The sequence below is a fragment of the Pelodiscus sinensis genome, chromosome 3 (genome assembly GCF_052426305.1).
Source record: "Pelodiscus sinensis isolate ZL-2025 chromosome 3, ASM5242630v1, whole genome shotgun sequence".
Taxonomy (NCBI): Eukaryota; Metazoa; Chordata; order Testudines; family Trionychidae; genus Pelodiscus; species Pelodiscus sinensis.
This window is the reverse complement of record NC_143054.1, coordinates 4,828,993-4,850,419: the sequence shown is the minus strand read 5'-3', so window position 1 is coordinate 4,850,419 and position 21,427 is coordinate 4,828,993. Positions and strand designations below refer to the sequence as shown.

The following is a 21,427-nucleotide window of genomic DNA, read 5'->3' as shown; positions in this document are numbered from 1 at the left end:
ACAAAACTGCGAACTGGTTTGAAAATCAGTCTGACTGTATTATAGGGCATATTTCTGTATCGCCTTTCTTCTGCAAATCAATCCTCTTGATAGGCGCTGCTTATAGAATGCTTCCCACGCTGTCTCTGAGAGAGCTAGCCACTCTATGCTCATTTTATAGGTGGGGGAACAGAAACATGGAGGTGAAGTGATATGGTCAAAGTCATAGCCAGCTGAATGTAGGCCTAGTAGTAAAACCTCCCTCCCAGTCTCTAATTTACTGAGCCCACTTACATTAAGCCCCACATAACTCCGTAATTGGATACGGGACAAGCCTGGTTCAGTCTAAAGATGGTGACAATTGAACTCCTCATCTGTCTTGCTAAACTCTTTCATCTTCTGCAAACATGCTCATGCGCTGAGTCATTTGAGTATTTATCTCCCTTCCCTTGTTTTCCTACTCACTTCCAGCCTTTGTATTTTTAACAGCAATGTTTTTTTATTGGTTGCTAGTTAACATGAAGGAAATCAACCTTTTTTCCTCAAAATCAATGCTGCTTTTTGGTGCATAAAGAACACCTAAGGCATTTTTAATAGGTGCTTTTTTTCCTGCATGTTTTTACATTAAACATGAAGGGCTAGTGTACCTCTTACTCCTGGAAGGTTCTGAGGACTAAAGAACCTAATACAGTGATGACCTTGCAGCTACCAAGAAAGTGACGCCTGTTTGTTTAAGGGGTGGTGGCATAGTTTTTATTCAGACTGAAATATTTTTTCTTTTGAGTTGAAGATTAACCAAAACACAGACAAAATTCTGTTGGATTCAACAGTACTGTGATTCCGTTAATGAATTAGAGAGCTCTCAGTCTGCGTTCTCTAGCAGTATCAGAAAGGTCACAGGTGAAATACCTGAGATTTGGGGATTGTTTGTGGGGGGAGAGGGGGAGATAAATATTAGAAAACAGGAAGAAAACTTTTAATCCTCCTCAACAGATACATACCCACACACCACCAGCAGAAGTCCCCCCCCCCCCCAAAAGGCAAAGGCGTACATCCATTTTTTTTTTTGCAGGCCACCATTAAATACTTGTTTTATCTCTTATAGCGGCACACTCAGAAGATTCCTATCCGGGGGGAGGGGGGTGCGCTACGTCTACATTGGCAAGATTTTGCGCAAATACTTTTAACGCAAGAGTTTTTGCATTAAAGTATTTGCGCAAGAGAGCATCTACACTGGCATGTGCTTTTGCGCAAGAGATGTGCTTTTGCGCAAAAGCATCTGTGCCAGTGTAGAGACACTCTTGTGCAAGAAAGCTCCGATGGCCATTTTAGCCATCGGGCTTTCTTGCGCAAGAAATTCGTGTTGCCTGTCTACACTGGCCTCTTGTGCAAGAACACTTGCGCAAGAGGGCTTATTCCTGAGTGGGAGCATCATAGTTCTTGTGCAAGAAGCACTGATTTCTTACATTAGAACGTCAGTGTTCTTGCGCAAGAACTCGCAGCCAGTGTAGACAGGTGGCAAGTTTTTGCACAAAAGCGGCCACTTTTGCGCAAAATCTCATCAATGTAGACACAGCCCTATAGTATTAGCGAGTAACACAAGTTATGTGTAAACACGGCTTGCCGAAAGATTTGAATAGCACATTTTCTAAAAGAATGCGTAGCAGATAAATTACTACTTGTCGGAGCTTTCTTTTGCATGTATGAGCTGCTGGAAGACCTGTGTATATTCATCTAGGAATTTGGACTTCGATAAAGGCTACTTCTCTTCGTAGTTGAACATTCTGTGTCTTTCACTGCAGGTTTGTTGGCTCGTTAGGCACCATCATTATAAAATGCAAAGATCTGCGGATTATTCAACTGGATATACCTGGAATGGAGGAGTGTCTGAATATTGCTAGCTCTATTGAGGTAAGAGCTTTTAATATTTACTCATAGTAATAAATGACACTTCCGTAGAGTTCCATAGCACTTACATTTTCAAAGCATTGTTCAAGTCATAACTACGATCAACTGTTCAAAATAGTTGAAGTAGAAGCTAGCAGAATGTAGGCTTATAGGAGGGTAAAAACTAAGCTTTAATTTTCAGTTGCTGAGAGAGATCCTGGTAGTCATGTTTCAGATGATCAAAGCAGCCAAGGTGAGGAAGTTCTTATTAGGGAACTTGTATGGCCCTGGATCTATCAAATAATTGAGTCTAGTGGACGTTAGAGTAATACAGTAAAGCCTTATTGCCACTACGAATGCTTCAGACTGTTTTAGGACGTGAACAAAAGCATAAAATCACTCATTTGGGTTGGAAGAGTAATGGATTATTGTCTGAAGTATGTTTGGGTTTTCTCACACAACTAGCAAAAACATAGTTCCCCTTTTTAATCAAATGTCTCACCATGGTGTTTGGCTTTTCCCAAACATAACAGGACTGTGCTTGTGAATGAAAATAAGCCACTGAAGCTCTCTAATCTAGTTTCATTTGTCTAAGCTAAGTAACAAGCAAAGAGCAAGTAGCTTTAATTAGCTGGTTTTACCAAGATGGGTGAATGTTATTTAAAATGAGCTCTCTGAGCTGTCTTCCTGTTTAACGAGTCTCTTGTTTCCACACTTCTGCTGTACTGTCATGCAAATGTAACTCTTAGGAAAAACATTGCATGGGAAATACCCACAGAAAGTAAAAAAGCATCACAAGTGTTCTAGATCTGTCTGTTTTGCAGTGCTTTTGTGTGTGTCACTAAATTTGGATTTAGGCAAATTATACTGCAGTTAAATTACACTGTGCTTAAAGTACAGCAAGTAACTTGACAAACAGTTTATTTCCAGGCTAATTATAGAAACATAGTTTATATTCTCAAGCTATCCCTTGTCTTCTACTTCCAATAATTGATTCTGCAGGACTGTGTCAAATGGTCCATGGATTCATAGAAATTTAGGACTCTAAGAGACTGCTCTAGGTCATCTAGTTCAGTCCCTTGCAATGAGGCAAGGCTAAGTATTATCTAGACTGTCCCTGAAAGGCATTTCTCCAGCCTGTTTTTTAAAATGTTCAGTGATTGAGATTCCATAGTCACCCTTGGTAATTTGTTCCAGTGCGTGATTACCCCTACAGATAGACATTAGGAAAAAGTTCCTAACCTAAATCTTCCTTGCTGCAATTTAAACCAGTTACTTCTTATCCTGTCCTCAAGATAAGGAGAACAATTATCACCCTGTTCTTCATAACATCCTTTTACCTACCTGAAGACTGTTATGTCCCCCCTCAGTCTTGTCTTCTCCACTCTAAATAAACCCAGATTTTTCAATCTCTCCTCATAGATCGTGTTTTCTAGACCTTTTAATAGCTTTTTTTGCTCTTCTCTGGATTTCTCCAATTTGTCCACATCTTTCCCAGAGTGTGGTGGCCAGACCTGGATACAATACACCAGTTAAGGTCTCATCAGTGGTGGAGCAGAATTACTACATGTGTCTTGTTTATAATACTTGAGCTAATACATCCCAGAATATCTTTTTTGCAATGGTATTACATATTTCACTCCTAAGTTTGTGATGCACTATAACTCCCTGATCCTTTTAGGCCATACTCCTTCCTAGGCAGTCATTACCATTTTGTATTTGTGCAATTGATTATTCCTTCCTAAGCATGCTCTCGGCACTTGCCCTTATTGAATTTCATCATGTTTATTTCAGACTGTTTCTCCAGTTTGTCAATATCATTCTGAGTTTTAATCCAGTCCCCTAAGGCACTTGCAGCCCCTCCCATCTTGGTACTGTCTGTGGACTGTAAGTGTACTCTCTCAGCCATTAACCAAATAATTTATGAAGATAGTGAATAGACCCATAACTAGGATAGCTTTCCTTCCTCCCTCCCCGCCACTGGCTCCTACTTAATATGCCCCTCCAGTTTAATAGTGAAACATTGATAACTATTTTCTGAATATGCTTTTCCAATCAGTTGTGCACCCAGTTTATAGTAGGTTCGTCTAGGTTCTAGTTCTCTGGTTTGTTTGAGAAGATCTTATGAGACTGTGTTGGAAGCCTTATAGTCGAGATGTATCACATGTACCACTTCTCCTCTTTCCACAAACAAGGTATAAAGTTGCTTTGACGTGATTTGTTTTTGACAACTGCATGTTGACTCTTACTTATTCTGCCGCTTACAAATTGCTTGTTTATTTCTTCCATTATCTTTCTGAGTACCGTACTAAAGCTAACTGGTCTGTAATTCCCAATGGCGTCCTTATTCCCTTCTTTATAGATAAGTATTGGATTTGCCCTTTTCCAGTCCCCTGGAAACTCTGGAGTCCTGCACTAGTTCTCAATGATCATCAGCAGGTCCCTAAGTATTCTAGGATGTGTTTTGTAAGGCCCTGCCAACTTCAAGACCTCTACCTTGTATAAGTAATTCTTGAGTTCACTAGCCAATTGGCCCGTCATAAGATGGGATTTTCAGGTCTTCTCTCCTGAGCGCGCGCTCTCTCTTGCTCTCTCTCAGCTCTCCTCCGCCTCCTGCCTCTCTCTCTCTCTCTGTCTCTTTCTTTCTCTTCTCCCCCTCCTGCCTCTCACTCTCCCTTTCTCTTCTCCTCCTCCTCCTGCCTCTCTCTCCCCTCCAGCTCTCCCTGACCCCCTTCCTCTTCCCCTCCCGCCGTGGCTGAGTGCTGCCTGCTCAGCTGGGCTGCCGCGAGGGAGGGGGGCGGGGCGGTGACATACACGGCCAGATGCTGGGGCTGTGTACGTCAATGCCCCGGCCCTCCTTTCCCTTCCGCCACGGGAGAGCCCAAATGGCCCCTTGCAATGCTGGCTCCCCCGGCGGCCCGGCTGAGGGGCACAGCAGGAGGGAAAGGGGGGGGGGGGCGGTGACATACACATTACAGACTCGCAGACACTGGGCTACTATATATTGATTCTCTATTTTAGCCTCAGATCCTACCCCATTTACACACATGTTCACTATGTTAGTCATCCAATCACCCCTCAGTTGTTTTTGGTGAAAACTGAAACAAAGAAGTCATCTAATGCTGCAGACGTTGCTGTGTGTTCTACTGTTGTCTTTTTTCCGCTTCTCTGAGTGATGGGCCTGCCCTGTCTTTTGGTCTTCGTCTTGCTTCTCGTGTACTTGTAATATGCTTTCTTGTTCCCCTTCATGCCTCTAGCTAGTTTAACTCTTGCCTGGTGTTTCTTACTTTGGCCCAGCATGATTGCGGTGCTGGGTGGATTTGGTTTTACTCACCCGTTGTTATTTGATCTAATCTCCACTTTTTGTGTGAGCTTTTATCGAGGTTCTGGTTATTGAAGATTTCCTGTGTAAGCCAAGGTGGTCTCTTATCAGACTTCCTCTTTCCCATGTACCAGCATAGATTGCTCTTGCACTCTTAACAGTGTTCCTTTAAAAAAATCTGCTGACTCTTCTGAATGGCCATTCATCTGAAGAAGTGGTTTGTGCCCACAAAAGCTCGTGATATCATCTACACCAGTGGTCCCCAACGCGGTGCCCGCGGGGGCCATGGCGCCCGCTGGGGCATTTATGTGCGTCCGCCGAGTGACCAGAGCCGGCCCAAGCCATTCTTGCACCCTGGGCGCGCGGCGCATGCGTGGCCCCGCCCCCGGGCACCCGGCAGCCCCAAAAGGTTGGGGACCACTGATCTACACGTTTTCATAGAATCATAGGACTGGAAGGGACCTCGAGAGGTCATCGAGTCCAGCCCCCCGCCCTCAAGGCAGGACCAAGCTCCGTCTACACCATCCCTGACAGATGTCTATCTAACCTGTTCTTAAATATCTCCAGAGAGGGAGATTCCACCACCTCCCTTGGCAATTTATTCCAATATTTGACCACCCTGACAGTTAGGAATATTTTCCTAATGTCCAATCTAAACCTCCCCTGCTGCACTTTAAGCCCATTACTCCTTGTCCTGTCCTCAGAAACCAAGAGGAACAAATTTTCTCCTTCCTCCTTGTGACACCCTTTTAGATATTTGAAAACCGCTATCATGTCCCCCCTTAATCTTCTTTTTTGTCTGGAAGGTACTGCTAGACAATTCATTGTTTAAGTTTTACCAGTTACAGACTAACTCGGCTACTCCTCTTCAGACTTTCATGATCACTTTCGCTCAAGCTGTCCCCTATCTTCAAATTCTCAGCCGGGGTCCTTCCTTTTAGTAAGAATCCAATCTAGAAAGCCTCTCCCCTAATCGCTTTCTCCACCTTCTGTAATAAAAAGTCTCCAGGGCATTCCAAGAACTTGTTGCATAATCTGTCCTCTGCTGTATTATATTCCCAACAGATGTCCATATGGTTGTAGTCTCTCCCCCCCTCCCCCCCCCCCCCCATCACCGCCAAGTATGGTGCTTTGGATGGTTTTGTTGTTTTGAAAAAGCCTGATCAAAAGCTTTTTGCCGTTTGTATTAAAAACATAAAAGGCCTCAACAAACTCTGCTTTATTTTACACTGCAGCACAGTAAAATGGGCAAATATAAAGATGGGAACCATGGCAGGGAATTCTGAATTAATAATAGGATATGGAACCTTTTACCACTAGGTCATTCGCTAGTCCAGCCTGGCACTAGACAAATATTGTTACCAGCTAGCTGTTCAGTGCCCTGTAAAATCAGCTAATGATGTCAGGCCACTCCAGAGAGAGGTGTGTATCCTTGTCTGTTACTTCCTTGTCCATTCAATCCTTTGCCTCCCTGATAATTTTCTTCTTGGCCTCAGAGCTAAGATGCCGAGATGAGGCTGCCGCCCACGTTAGAGAAGCTTGCGCTGTTACGCCTGCTCTGCAGAAACCGTTTCTCAAAAAACTACTAGTGTGATAGGTCAGACTGCTGCAGGATCGCTGTTGGAAGTTGTAGAATTTTGGACCGGCTGCGGTAAAATACCATCACTTTTTTGTAAGGGTAGATGAAAGGTGTGAGTCTAGATCCAGATGTTCTGCACAAACTTTGAATTCAAATTGTATTGGCAAAACTAAAAGATGGGAACGTTGTTCTAAAATTTTGGCGGAAGGGTGAGCACACAAACTGACGCTTCATTTTTCCACAGGCGTTGTCTACCCTGGATTCGGTCACTTTGATGTATCCCTTCTTTTACCGGCCCATGTTTGAAGTTGTCGAAGATGGCTGGCGCGCCTTTCTGCCTGAGCGAGAGTTCGAACATCTCAGTTCAGTGGTAAGTTGCATATTAGGAATTTTTGTAGCCATACAAAGAAAGTGAAACAATCACTTGGGGTTTGATCCGGCCAAATGTTTTTATGTGGGTGTGTGTTTGGTCTGAGCTGTTTCATGCAGCCCTGTGTAGGACGGAGCCCTTAGTGAAATCAGCTAAACCCAGTGGGGGATGGAAAATGGAAACTGTTCTTGGGCCAGAAATAACCTGTGTGCTCTTGGGGCTGGGTGTTTGGCACCTGTTCTGGGGTTGGAGAACTGTAACAGAGGAGTTTTTCAGCCCTTAATTAAAGGGGCTGGGCTGTTAGTCTCTAAAGCAGTGGTCCCCAACGTGGTGCCATGGCGCCCGCCGGGCCATTTCTGTGTGCCCGCTGAGTGATCAGGGCCAGCCCCGCCCCTGCCCCCGGGCACGTGGCGCATGGGCGGTGCTGGCCCCTGGGCGCGCAGCGTATGGACGGTCCCGCCCCCGGGTGCATGGCTCAAGGGCTGTGCCAGCCCCGGGCATGTGGCATATGGGCAGCTCTACCCCTGGGCGTGCGGCACAGGAGCTGCGCTGGCTCCGGCAGTACGGCGCATGGGTGACGCCGGCACCGGGCACATGGCGTATGGGTGGCCCCGCCCCCGTGCGCAGCCCTGCCCCCGGGTGCCCGGCATGTGAGTGGCCCCGCCCCCAAGTGCCCGGCATCCCCAAAAGGTTGGGGACCACTGTCTAAAGAACTTTCTCCTAGCCCCAGTTCAGGAATTGGAGTTGAATGGGTGAAAATAAACACAGAGTTCTAAGCAGTCTCAAGCCTTATTTGCAATGGGGGAAGTCTACACCCGCCCCCTCCCCAATCCTACTGGTTCATCTGAGCCATTGCCAACACTGTCAGCATGTGCAGGCAAGGCACCTGTGGAGGATCTGTTTTCACCATCATGTCAGTAAACTTGCTAAACCAAGTTAAAACTGATAATGGTTTAAAAAAGAAGAGTCTGGCCAAAGAGTTCCCACTAGGGATGTAAAATCCCAGTTAATCAGTTAATCGGTAACACGTTAGGCTGACCTAACGTTTTACTGATTAAGTGGGGTCCGGTCTGGGGACCACTGCAGCCCAGCTGGAGCAGCCCCCAACTCGTGGGGCTCCTGCCCCAAGTGCCACACCGAGGTTGGCTCCTGGCTCCTAGCGCCCATGCCGGAGCTGCTCCTTGCTCTGCTGGCTCCCAGCCCTCACACTCCAAGGGCGGGCCCCATACGGTGCTGGAGCAGCCCCCACTGGTTAACCTGTTGCATCACTGGTTCCCAGCAGTGTTAATGCGAGCTCAGTTGAACCTCTGCCAGGCCCGAATGTTCCAGACGTGAAAGTTGCACAAAGTCTCTGTGGTGCTTCGCATGCCATTGACCACGGCCATGGGTACGTAATGAGAACAAAAAGTGAACGCTGAGGGTTTGTTTGGTTTTTTTTAAGCCACAGCTCAGTCGAACGTCTATGACACTTGCTGTTCCCCATTTATGGCTGATAATGAAGCGTGTTGTTTTGTCTGGCCGGATTGGTTTGCTGTGATCGGTACAGAACTGAAGTGTCCCTAGCACAGAGAGATGCTGGCGGTGGGGAGGAGGCAGCAGGATGCGACCCTGCTAAAAACAGCCTCCAGATTAGGAAGGCACAGCGTAGGCGTGTGGAGAGCCACGTAGCGTAAGGAGCCTGGGAGTTCAAGCATGTGGGGCACTCTGCTCTCCCCACCTAACCCTCGCCTCACTTTCTACCTGCCATTTATTTCTGTGCTAGCTAGATGCCCACAGTGTCTGTTCTCTACAAACTGCTATTACGTGTAGCTGTACATTAAAAGCATCTAGATACATTGTCATTGCTGGCTCCCTTGTCTTCCTGTGCACCTGAGGTTTGGACAGTTTTACCTTGCAGACCACTGCTGTATGGTGTTAGGCTTCCTTGAGAGTCACTGATTATGGACTGAAACCGCGAGCTGTTAACAGATAAAGATGAATTGACATTTCTTATTCCAAACCTTTAAACTCACCCTGCTGCGGGAGAAGTGATCGCGTGGAACTTGTTCAAAACACTCTAGATTTACTTCCCAAGAACAGCCGTTGAAATTACTGTTGACCGAATATTTCTTATTCATTCAACTTTTTCATTGAGCTGGAGGGAGCCAATTAATACAGGTTGAACCTCCCCAATCCGGGGCTCTCGGGTCCGGCAACATCAGTGCTCTGGAAGTGCCATGGATGTTACTGCACTACAGAGCTCCGGAGGTCGGGAGTGGGAGCCAGCAGGGATAACACAAGTGCTGGAGAGTCCCAGCTGGGCCAGCAGCGGCTGGGCCTGGGAACCTAGCGAGTCCCAGCTGGGCCAGCAGTGGCTGGGATGGGAAATCCCGCAGCAACCCCTGGTGGTACTGAGGCCAGGCAGCAGCTGAGGAGCCCCAGCCCTGATTGGGGAATACCCGGCGGGCAGCGGGGCCAGGTGGCGGCAGCGGGAGTCCTCACCCCAGCAGGGGATTCCCTGGCAGCAGCGGGGCAGCCTGGCAGCCCTGCCCAGAGTAACCTGGAAAACGCTGGTGGCAGCAGGGCCGGAGTAGCTAGGCGTCCCAGCAAGGGAACTCCTGGTGGCAGCCGAGCAGACAGCAGAGGGGAGCCCTGGCTGGCCAGCGTTAGCAGAGCAGCAAGCCCCAACATGAGTAGCCGGCAGCAGGGGAACATTGACCTCCCTTGGTCCAGCAAGCTCCCCGGTCCGGGACCACTCAGGTCCCGAGGGTGCCAGACCAGGGGGCAGCCCCTTGACGATAGGGTGGCTCCAACTTGCACTGGTGAGCCGTAACTGAGACACCTCACCGGTTAACCATGAACATCCCTCGCTAAGAGCTACTTTGCCATGTTAGTCTAAGGGCTGAATGAGTTTCACCTGGCTTGTGACGGGTCTGCGACCTAACCCCACTGCAGCTCTGCATTTACAGTGTGTTAGGAGCCGGGTGGGCAGGCTCAGTTTTAAGCTGCACCAAGTCCGGGAACTCGGATCCCTAACTCCCAGACATAGGCTGCTGCCATCCCGTGCTGCTGCCTCTGGATCAGGAGCTCCTGCCACTCCCACGCTGCTGCCTCTGGATCAGAGGCAGCAGTGTGGGGTGACAGTGGAGCTGGTTTTTAAACTGGTTCCCCTCAAAATAATTTCTCACCTGGCACCCCTCGCTGTATAAGAGGCAGCAGTGTGGAGTGACGGGGGGCTTCTCAGGAGTGGGGCTGGAGCATGCTGGCTGCCCTCACCCCCATTCTTGTAACTCAGAATAGTTGCGTAACCAATAAGAATTCATGAGATATATTAGATTGAATAATCAATAAAGGAGTATGTTTGTGCGCTAATAACTTAGACACTGTGGGTATGTCTAGATACATGCCTCTGCCACGCCAGACCCCTCGTGCACAACGGCTCGGGCATCTGCCCTGCCTCCCATGGCACCTGCAGCCCTGGGCGCAAGCTGGGGCGCCCCTCCTGCGTGCCCCCCCCCACCCCCAGGCCGAGATGCGCGGACCTATATTTTAATTCCTATAGAAATCAGTGCAAGTTTTCTACCATTCAAAAAAAGATAATGGACTACTCTTTTTCTACATTTCGTTCCTCTGGTTTCCTGAGCAACGCCGGGTAACTCCAGCTAGTTAAGTGATAATTAACATCCCTAGCATGAGAACCTTAGAGGTTTACAACGTTGAGGGGAAACTAGAAAAATTGTTGGTTTGCTTTAACTTTTCAGCTGGCACATAGATTCTGTAGAGCTCCTGCCATGTACCCCATGTGTAACTGCATTCACATGAAACTGATTGACAGAATGTCATCCTGCTTTTGTAATAAATTGCACAGTATCCTTCAAGTACAGCACTGCACACATTTAGTGCAAGAGTTGCTTAGTCATGCTGCATGGCAACATATTCTTGTTTACCCTCCCCGTGGATGCTGTGGCAAGAACGTTGAATGCAGATGTGCTCCCAGGAAGATGGAGCGATTTAAAGTTGCAGTCTGTTGTCATCTAGTGATGGGGAGAGAGAGACCGAGTGACCAACTGACCGACCCTGTCTCAGTGGGGTGAGATATAGGACAATACTGTTCTAATAAATCCATCCCAACAGCAGTTTTTACAGCTCAGTTATGGCAGTAGGATTATATCTCTGCTATAGGGGCTCAGCTACAACAGTGCTGTGGCACCGCAGTGTGGAGCTTCCTACGTTGAAAGAAGGGATTTTCTTCCATCGGTATCGTTAGTTGACCTGTTAGAGCTGGTAAATAGGTCAGTGGAAGAATTGTGTCTCTACTGGGGGCTAGGTCAACCTGACTACAGTGCACAGGGAATGATGTAGCTAGGTTGGTTTCATTTTTAGACCTAGACAAAATCTGAGTCAATGAAAAATATCCTGCTGATGTCTTTGTATGAACATTATAGGAAACTAACCCTTTCCACTGGTTGAAGGCCCTATTAGTTTGTACTGAAGGTGTATACTTGAAACATGCTGACACAGATATGTTTACAGAGGCACATGCAAGAAGATGGTCAATTTTGTAATGTTAACCATCTCCATTGTTTGCACAATGAGCAGTACTTCCAAGTAATTCCTCTTCTGTACAGGCAGTCCCCGACTTACGCGGATCCAACTTATGTCGGATCTGCACTTACGAACGAGGCTTTTCTCGCCCCGGAGCTCACGGGCGGCAGATCGCCACCCGTGTCCTCCGGGGCGAGAAAAGCTTCTCCCGGTCTCCCTGGTCTGCTGGGGGGGTCCAGCAAAGCCGCTGGACCCCCCCCAGCTGATCAGGTACACCCAAGCAAAGCCGCCCAGGCGGGGGGAGTCCCGCTGCCTGGGCGGCTTTGCTCGTTTGCCCCGGAGCAAAGCCGCCCAGGCAGCGGGACTCCCCCCACCTGGGCGGCTTTGCTCCTGTCCTCCTGGTCTGCTGGGGTGGTCCAGCAAAGCCACTGGAAAACCCCCCCCCCCCCCCCCCCCAGCAGACCAGGGACACCCAAGCAAAGCCGCCGCCTGGGCGGCTTTGCTCCCGGGCAAACGAGCAAAGCCGCCCAGGCGGTGGCTTTGCTCTGGTGTCCCTGGTCTGCTGGGGGGGGTCCAGCGGCTTTGCTGGACCCCCCCCCAGCAGACCAGGGGGACAGGAGCAAAGCCGCGGACCACGCCCGCAGGGGGACAGCCCAAGCGCGCCCGGGCTGTCCCGCTGTGGGCGTGCTCCGTGGCTTTGCTTCTGTCCCCCTGGTCTGCTGGGGGGGGGGGCGGGGTGCAGCTAGTGCCCCCCCCAGAAGACCAGGCTTTGCTTGCCTACCCCTGGGGTAGAGCAGCTGGGGGCTGCCGGGTTGGTCCCGCAGCGCTGCTCCGGACAAACCCAGCAGCACCCCAGCTGCTCTGCCCCAGGCGTCCTGATTCAGCCGCTGCTGAAACTGACCAGCGGCTGACTACAGGAAGCCCCCGGCAGAGTTGCTCTGCCCCAGGCTTCCTGGAATCAGCCGCTGATCAGTTTCAGCAGCAGCTGACTTGGGGACGCCTGGGTTTCTTAAGTTGAATCTGTATGTAAGTCAGAACTGGCGTCCAGATTCAGCCGCGGTTGAAACTGATCAGTTTCAGCAGCGGCTGACGCCAGTTCCGACTTACATACAGATTCAACTTAAGAACAAACCTACAGTCCCTATCTTGTACGTAACCCGGGGACTGCCTGTATTTGCTAACAGGAAATTCTACCCTTCATTTGAGTACTTTGTAACTAGCCCAATATGAGGCATTGCACTTTAAGAGTTTCATGAATCATAGAATTCCTAGACAGAAAACTACATCACGATGGAGCTATGAAAAGAATCTAACTGGGCATACCACAGTGAATGAAACCACACTTTTGATCGTTAGGTTGATTGCTTCAGGGGAAAAAATTGAGTGTGAAATCCTTACAAAACATTACATCCAGTATAATTTCTCCATTGCCGACACGCCAGCTTTGCAGTTCCTCACAATAATGGCATTGCTGTGTGCCTCGTGTCTCAAAGGCCATATTCACCCCAAACTCATCTATTTCATCCTCGCTGGTAACAACACATGCTTTGTCCAACCCTGGGTAAGAAGAAAGCTTCACAGTAAGCCAGCCTCTTTGTGGGCTGCCTTGAGGAAGAATTTCTGGGCAAATGCACTGACAATTTAACTAAGACAAAAATTTATGGTGTTTTCATCCTCTGGATTGGCAGCCGAAGCTCCCTCATAGATTTACACAACTTCAACCACCACCCAGGTATCAGACTCTCAGAACACTCCCATGCCAGCATAAACTTCCTGGATTCCAGATGCAACAGTAGATCCTTACAGAGAACGATATAAATGTAATAATGGTCCATGCTAACTATTGGGCAGAGGCACAAAATGCAACAGAGAGGTAGCAATAGCCGAGCAGACTAAGGGTGCGTCTACACAGCACCCTAAACTCAAAAGAAGAGACTCAATTTGCGCTATGCAAATTACGCATCTTATTTTGAAGTTGGGTGCGTCTTCGCAATGCCAGATTTCGAAATAATGCGCTATTTCGAGCCAGCTCTTATGTCTCGTGCAACGAGGTTTACTGGGATGGCGAAATAACGCGTCTGTTATTTTGAAAAATATTTTGCAATAACAGGCAGCTTGTGTAGATGCAGGGTAGCTATTTCGGGATACCTCCGAATATTCTGGTATCCCGAAATAGCTGTGCAGTGAAGACGTACCCTCAGACAACAGCGGTGCTATTCCTCCTCTTGTCAGGACCCTTCCACAGGTGAATCTTCTGCCCTTCCGTCTCTTGTGACTATAACCTGGATGTTTGTTGTAGCCAAAGCAAATGCCAGGCCAGTTTACGTAAACATCCATGTGGTGGGCTCTAGTGATCCACAAGTGCTCATGTGAATGTGCAGTAGTTGCCTTTTGGAGTGGAAAAGCTCTGCTGGGATAGGTGGAGACAATACATGCCATGTACAGTGTCCCCATGGTGAAAACCCCCTTTCTGCTTTTAGAGGCATCTTGCACTTTCATCCGGCCTCCCTGGCCATAGTGCCACGACATTTGTAGCTGCCCTAGTATGGGTTTCCTAACTCCAAAGGAGCATTTATCGGGTTGTTACCAGCTTCAGTAGAGCAACCTCCAGCCTCTTTTCCAGAGCATGTCCGGTCAGGGTGGCCTGGCATTCCACCATCAGGGCAGGCTGCCAGGGGGTGGCCTTGCCCATCTGAAAGATCTGTAGTTGCGGGTCCTTGTCCCAGGCCTCCAGTATGTCTCTGGTCCACCAAGAACTAGATCCGCTCTTGCTCCAAACGTGGCTTTTAAAGTGATGATGATCATCGCCAACAGGCTGGGCTTGTACGAAGCGGCCGTCTGAGTCCTTGCTCCTAAGCAGTAAGTGGTTCTAGCAGAGAGGTCAGTAAATCAGCCCTCGAGTCAGGGAGATATACGTAGTGGCCTTTCCGTGTGTTCCGTGGTGGAGTCTGACCCTAGATATCCAGCAGTTTCTTCTTTGCTGAGCAGAAACACGCCTCGCTCCAGGGCAGACTCGGTGTCTTCTCAGTGCTGAGCAAGGTCTACCACGCACTTCTATCTTTCCCTGGACAGAGGGGAGAGAGACATTGGGAGCCCCGCTGTGCACGGGCACAGCCGTGGGCACTGGAAGTCTGTGTGAGGAGTCGGCATACTGGCTTGCGTGAGTTTGGGGCCATCGCAAATTTCTGAGGGCTAGGAATGTTCGGCTACCTATCTTTAACCTCCAAACCAGTCCAGTCTTCTAAAGCAGCTGGACCATAGATGCCTTGGCTTGGTTTTCACTGGGAAACTTGCTAAAACCTCCCCCTGTTGTTGTTGCGGGTGGTCGTGGTGGGGGAATTGTTGATGCTCTTTGTGTTAGTATTAACCGGAGGCCTAGATCAAGGCCCCTTGGCATTAGGCGCTTTGCGGACTTGTAATGAGTCCCAGTAGGGATGTTAAATTTCGATTAATCAACATTCTGTCGACTAGCCCATAAGGGGGGTGCTTGCTATCCCTCTGCTTCTCCCTTTCAATTGTGCAGGAGCCACCCGCGCTGTTTCCCTGCTGCCCTCTACCTCCGCTGCTCCTCCGGAGATGGTGCTGGGGGGAAGGAGGGAGGGAACTGGATCGTGTTTCCCACCCCTTGCTGCCTCTCTCTGATAGAGACAGCAAGGGGTGGAGAGGGACTAGTTGAGTTCCCACTCAACTACCCGATAAGCATTTGCTTATCAGGTAGTTGACTAGTCCCTTACTTCCTTATGTCCTGGTGAGTTCACGTTTGATCCCCTTTGTATGGGATTAAAGATGGCTGCATCTGCCAGGAACTCTGCTACTGTGCTCGCTACAGAGAGGCTAATAACACACAAAAAAGCAGACCTCGATTTTTGGCAGCACCGGCTTGCCTGGTTAAAGGATGTGCTCGTTAGTGCAGATGCATAGTTGGGGGGAGGGAGGAAATTGTCTCCTGATTTTGGGTGAGGCACTAGGGATGTTGGTGTGTAATTGAATAGTCATATAACCCCATGAACTTCTAGTGGTTAAACGACGATTTGATCGTCCCTGGTGCGGGGGCGGGGTTAGCCACCAATGCGCTCCGAGCCCCCCGGCCACCTCATGCTGCTGCCTCTGTATCAGAGGCAGCAGTGTGGGGTGACAGGCGGGAGTAGGTCTGCGAGGGAGCAAGGGCCGGGGGGAGAATGTGTGTAGCCGACAAGATTTATCACGTACTCAACTACACGTTGACACTCCCATGAGGCACAGGGGACAAACCAAAATCTAAGACCGTGTATGTATTCTCAGGTGGTATTTTACAACTTTTTTTTTGTAGATTTAACTTTAATGTAGAATGTCCTGACTTTCCAGTGTTCCCTTCTGAAACAGCAGCATTCGTTTTCCGTTATGACGCAACGTTCACTTGCATCTTTTCCAGACGAACGAATGGCGGCTGAGCTACGTCAACAAGGATTTTTCGGTCTGCCCCTCCTACCCGCCCGCTGTCACTGTCCCCAAATCGATTGACGACGAGGCTCTTCGGAGAGTCGCGACGTTTCGCCACGGGGGCCGCTTCCCCGTCCTCAGCTATTACCATAAGAAGAACGGGATGGTATGTCTTGTCTGGTTGCTTTGGGCACCTGGTTTTCAGGGCTGGACAAGAATCTAAGGGTCTCTTCCGAACTCTTTTGCCCTGTTTGTTGAAAAATGACGTTCTCCTGAAGACTTTCAGTGCAACTCCCCCAGTTTGTTCTAGGACCCTTTTTTCCCTAGTCATTTATATTAAAACGGGACCGTAAGCAGCTGTCGGTGTTGGAATATGGGGCTACCAACCTCGAGTGGTAGCAACTGACAGATTCGTTGGCACATGCTCAGTCATGGATAGGAAATGAGTTAGCTCCCGGCACAGAGGTGTCCTCCTGCTCGCCCACCTGTATGGCTGGCACCGGTTGGGCTGCCTCTCTCGATTGGCTGTGGACCACATGCCCCTCAGTGACTCATTACCCTGTCACCCTGAGATGCGGTCCATCTGGGTCATGACTGAGGGACGTGACAGCAGTGGGTGAGTGAAGCTGGCATCACTTCTGCCTACACCGCACCTAGTCTGCGAATGAGCAGAGGACTCTGCTCTCCAGGCCTTTAACAAGCAGCAAATTCTTTTGCTGTCTCCTCAACCCTCTTCACTTTTTGAGTTGTCAGAATCTGAAACACTGACCCCGCTCTGAGCCTGCCACTAGCAGCTTGTGATGACAAGGTCTCGGGGTAGCCGTGTTAGTCTGTAAATAAAATAACTTAAAAAACAACAGTGGTCCTGTAGCATCTTAGAGACTAACCAAAATATATAAATAGTGTCATGAGTTTTCCTGGGCACAACCCACTTCTTCAGCTGACAAATATGGAGCAATAGGCACAGAGGTTGAATTATAAAGCAGAAAAAGAGGGGAGAGGGGGAGGGGAGAGAGGGAAAAACCTGTCAATTAAAGTGTCTGTGCTAAATGAGGCTAATAGAGTAGGTTCTAAGGGTATGTCTAGACTACATGCCTCTGCCGGCAGAGGCATGTAAATTAGACTACCTGACATAGTCAATGAAGCGGGAATTTAAATATCCCTCCGCTTCATTAAAATAAAAATGGCCGCTGTGCTATTTCACGAGGCATAAGGGATCGGTCGGCAAAGGCTTTCCTTGTCAACCAATCCACGTCTTGACTGCCGCGTTGTGCCGACGATCAGCTGAGCTGGCACGGCGCGGCGGCCATTTTTATTTTAATGAAACGGGATATTTAAATCCTCGCTTCACTGACTATGTCAGGTAGTCTAATTTACATGCCTCTGCCGGCAGAGGCATGTAGTCTAGACATACCTTAAGTGCCTGATACTTAGCTTTTGATATCATTTGGGTGTTGAATATAATGGCCCATCCAGTTCATGTCTCTGTTCAGGCCATGCCAGAGAGTATCAGATTTGCATATGAAGGCCATTTCCACAGATTCTTTCTAGTTGATTCCTGACATTGTTTGGCAAGAGAATAGCCCCCTTTAGATCCAGTAGTGAGTGCCCAGACAAGTTAATGTGTTCCCCAGCAGGTTTCTGTGTGTGACCATTTTGAATATCTGATCTGTGTCCATTCATCCTTTGTCGCAGAGACTGCCCAGTTTGGTCAGTGTGTATGGCAGAGGGGCATTGCTGGCACTTGATGGCGTAGATCACATTGGTGGATGTGCCGTTGTGAGCCCCTGATTTGGTGGCTTATGTGGGCAGGTCCTGTGGTGATGTCACTTGTATAGATATGTGGACAGAGTTGGCACCAGGGTTCATTGCAGGCGTGGGTTCCTGGGTGAGGATGTTTGAAGTGTGCTGCATGGTTGCTGGAAAGATTACAAAGAAATTCACCCAGTAGACAGATTATTCGATGATTCCTTTAATTGAGTACTTCATGCACGGTGTTGGGTTGAACAAGCTCTGGGCTGATCCTGTATAAGTATTTCCGTTTTTGCTCAGTCTTGGAATTCGGTCATTAACTCTCTGTGTGCGTGTGCGTGTGCCCCCTTCTGTTGTACTTTGCGAGAACTGTTATTCCCTGCTCTATGGGCATGCTTGGCTCATCACCTTCATGCTTTCAGTGGCCACTTGCACTAGTGTTGCACAATAGCTTTAGCATCTGTGAAATTTTTCGTATCTTAAACTATTGTGGAGCTGTGGTTTATTGGTCGTTCCAGAGCCACCGAGTAAATCTGCCCAAGGAACATGTTTGTATCCCATCGCAGACTAAAATTTTTCAGAACCACTCTTGGGTAGAGGCTAAAAATAAAACCCGCCTTCAGCTGTCTGCCCAGTTAAGACGCTTCAGCAGGATTCTGGCAGTAGAGGCTGTGAAAGGGCGGGGGGGGGACTCATGAAATGACCGCTGAGGAAGCTGTGCAAGGATCTTGCTCCCGCCAAGGAGCCTGCAGAATAATCATTTTTTAAAAGTTAGAAATCGTTTTACTCTAGTGGTCGATGTGAGGGCCGCTAAAGAGATGGGAAGGAAGTGAAGGGTGCAAAGAGGAAACCAGCATTGCAGCTGGAATGGGAGGAAAGGTAGAGTGATGGGCAGGTGTTTTCAGATGGCCGTCTCTGCCGCGTTGAGCTCTTTGGCCATTTCAGCAGCCAGATGGTCCAGGTGAAAGCTGAGAGGATGAGGGAGTGGGAAGGACAGAGCAGAGAAGCCTGAGCCAGCCTGGGGCAAGTCCATGGAGGAACTCCCCGAGCGGTTTTGACTTGGATGGAAGAGGCGTTTGAAGGCTGAGGTGGGCCGTTATCGTTGCTGCAGGCATGTGGCTGTCAAAGGAGAGCAGGAGCAGCGTGCAGGACTAACCTGGCAGAAGCACTAGCAAACGGGTTGCTCCTTATAATGGGCCACTGGCAGGGGCCTGGACTAGACAATGAGTCTCCCGGTTTCTGATTCTTTTTGTTCCCTAGGCAATGATGCGGAGTAGCCAGCCCCTCACAGGTACCAATGGGAGACGGTGTAAGGAAGACTCAGCACTTATTAATGCCACCCTGAGGGCCGGCAAGCGGGGCTACATCATTGATACCCGCTCCCTGAACGTTGCTCAGCAGGCCAGAGCCAAGGGTGGCGGCTTTGAACAGGAAGTTCAGTATCCTCAGTGGAGGCGGATTCACAAGTCTATCGAGAGGTAGGTGAAGGGCAGGGTGGCCATCGGGGGTCATGTTGCCACTTTCTGACCGTCTCGAGGGACTGGGCTTTCTCGAACTTGCGGATTGGCTGTGCTGGTGTCGTGTGGTTCGATTTCTTTTTAGGTCCAAGGAAAACCAGGACATTCCAGGGCGACTGCACCACTTTCTTATCTAGTGCAAGCTTTAAGCAGTTAATACGGTTAAGTTTTACAAGCCTTAAAAACAATTACTATACAATTTAAACCTTAAATACTATAACATTCTAAAGCAATTAATACAGCACAAAGCAATGCAAAAGCAATTAATAGAAGCTCTATGCTGCCTACACTACTAGCAAGAAGTCGTGGTTCCTTTTCTTCCCATGCAATGGAACACCACACACTGGACCACCAGTGTGAAGGGTCTGCCTACTTCTAGTAACATCGAACAGGACTTGTGGGTCAATCCTGCCCATTCCCTCCCATCGATTGTTCTCACTAAGCCCATTTTAGAGCGCAGCGAGACTTGGTCATTCTAATAATATTTCCCAATTGATTGCTTTGTGTAGGATACGTAAAATGCCCTATTTGTGTAGTGTTGGAACAGACTCCGGACACCATGTATGAAGCAAGCAGAAGGGTTTATTAACACACAGCACTGGTGGAGTGTCACTTCGTTTGTTAGGTTTGGTGAACACTGCCAGACAATAGGTTACAACTAATTATATAGGGGTGTGTCTAGACTACAGGGTTTTGTCAACAAAAGTGGACTTTTATCGACAAAACTATACCTGCGTCCACACTGCCTTTGAGTTATGTCAACATAATGTCGACAAAACTCAGCAGTTTTGTCGATGTATGTAAACCTCATTCTACGAGGAATAATGCCTTTTGTTGACAGAGTTCTGTTGATAGAAGGCGTTATTGCATCTACACTGTCCTTTGCGTCCACACTGTTATGTCGACAAAGCGGCTTGCTTTGTCAACAGAACTGGATGCAGTCTACACGCTCTTTGTCGACAGAAGCTTTGTCGACAGTATCTGTCGACAAAACTTCTGTCGACAAAACCCTGTAGTCTAGATGTACCCTCTGATGCTTAATGGGCGGATGAAGTGATGGGGGGGGGATCCCAGCCCTCCTGGATTGGTGCTAATTGTGAGGCAAAAGGAGAGCAATAATCTAAAGGTTACGTAGAGTTTTCCACCCATAGATTACAGAATACCTTCTATTTAGTTATACAACTATTTAAATAAAACTGACATCAATTGTCAATTATGTGTTAAGTGGCAATGTGTCTGTCAGCTTCAGGAAGGTATCTCTGCACAGATGTGATCCATTGGTGATGCATCTGGGGATTAAAACGAAGACATTAGGAGTACTTAGGAACAAATGTGCAATTGTCATCACCAGGGCTCGACAAATCCGCCTAGCTACTCGCCCGTAGTGAGTCGATTTCAGCCGGTTGCCCTGTTCACCGGCGGTTTGCGCATGCGCAGTGCGGGGCTGGCGAGTAGTTTTTGCCGCGATCATCGAGCCCTGCCGATCACCATTGAATGTGTCATGTCCTGTCTCTCATCCTAGGTCCTTAGCTCCAGGGTGACCTTCCTCCGATGGCCTAAGCAGGGAGGGGAGAGAAGGGGGGATAAACCATCATGTACTGTATTTGTGTGCCAGTTCTAGACTTGACATTTAGATATGGGGTTCTTCACAGAGTATCATAACCTGCCTCAGAAATGTTTACCCAACATGCAGGATAGTAAAATGTACGATTTGGAGTCCATCCTGTCACTCAGGATGTTGCTGCTCTGTGCGTAGTTGACAGTTGTATGGCTGTATCGGTGATTTTTGCTTATCAGAAACAGAAGTACCAGTACCTTGTCATGTGTTCTTGACGTGGTCTCCCGTACCATGCTTAATCTGCATAGTTGTTCAAAACATTCCTGCCTCTCTCAGCTTCTCCCTCCAAACCATGCCTGCGTGCTGTGTGCATCGGACTTGAGACAGGCCTGGGGTTGCTTTTTAGTGATCCACAGTGTTAAAGGCAGACATCCCCATTTATCATCACGGCAAGGTAGTCCAGGCTCCCCTACCTGTGTCAAGTGTCCGCTTCCCCTGATGAGAAACACCAGGAGCAAGA

The 21,427-nt window shown here is 48.5% G+C and overlaps 1 protein-coding gene across 1 annotated transcript in view; it reads left to right on the top strand.

Moving 5' to 3' along the window:
• Nucleotides 1-21,427, top strand: part of MTMR9 (myotubularin related protein 9) — a 35,386-nt gene that overhangs the window by 2,754 nt on the left and 11,205 nt on the right. The window contains exons 2-5 of the mRNA XM_006115820.4: nucleotides 1,782-1,890; nucleotides 7,012-7,137; nucleotides 16,073-16,246; nucleotides 19,093-19,310. Of these exons, the coding sequence (XP_006115882.1) occupies nucleotides 1,782-1,890; nucleotides 7,012-7,137; nucleotides 16,073-16,246; nucleotides 19,093-19,310 (627 nt within the window). The remainder of the gene's footprint in view (nucleotides 1-1,781; nucleotides 1,891-7,011; nucleotides 7,138-16,072; nucleotides 16,247-19,092; nucleotides 19,311-21,427) is intronic.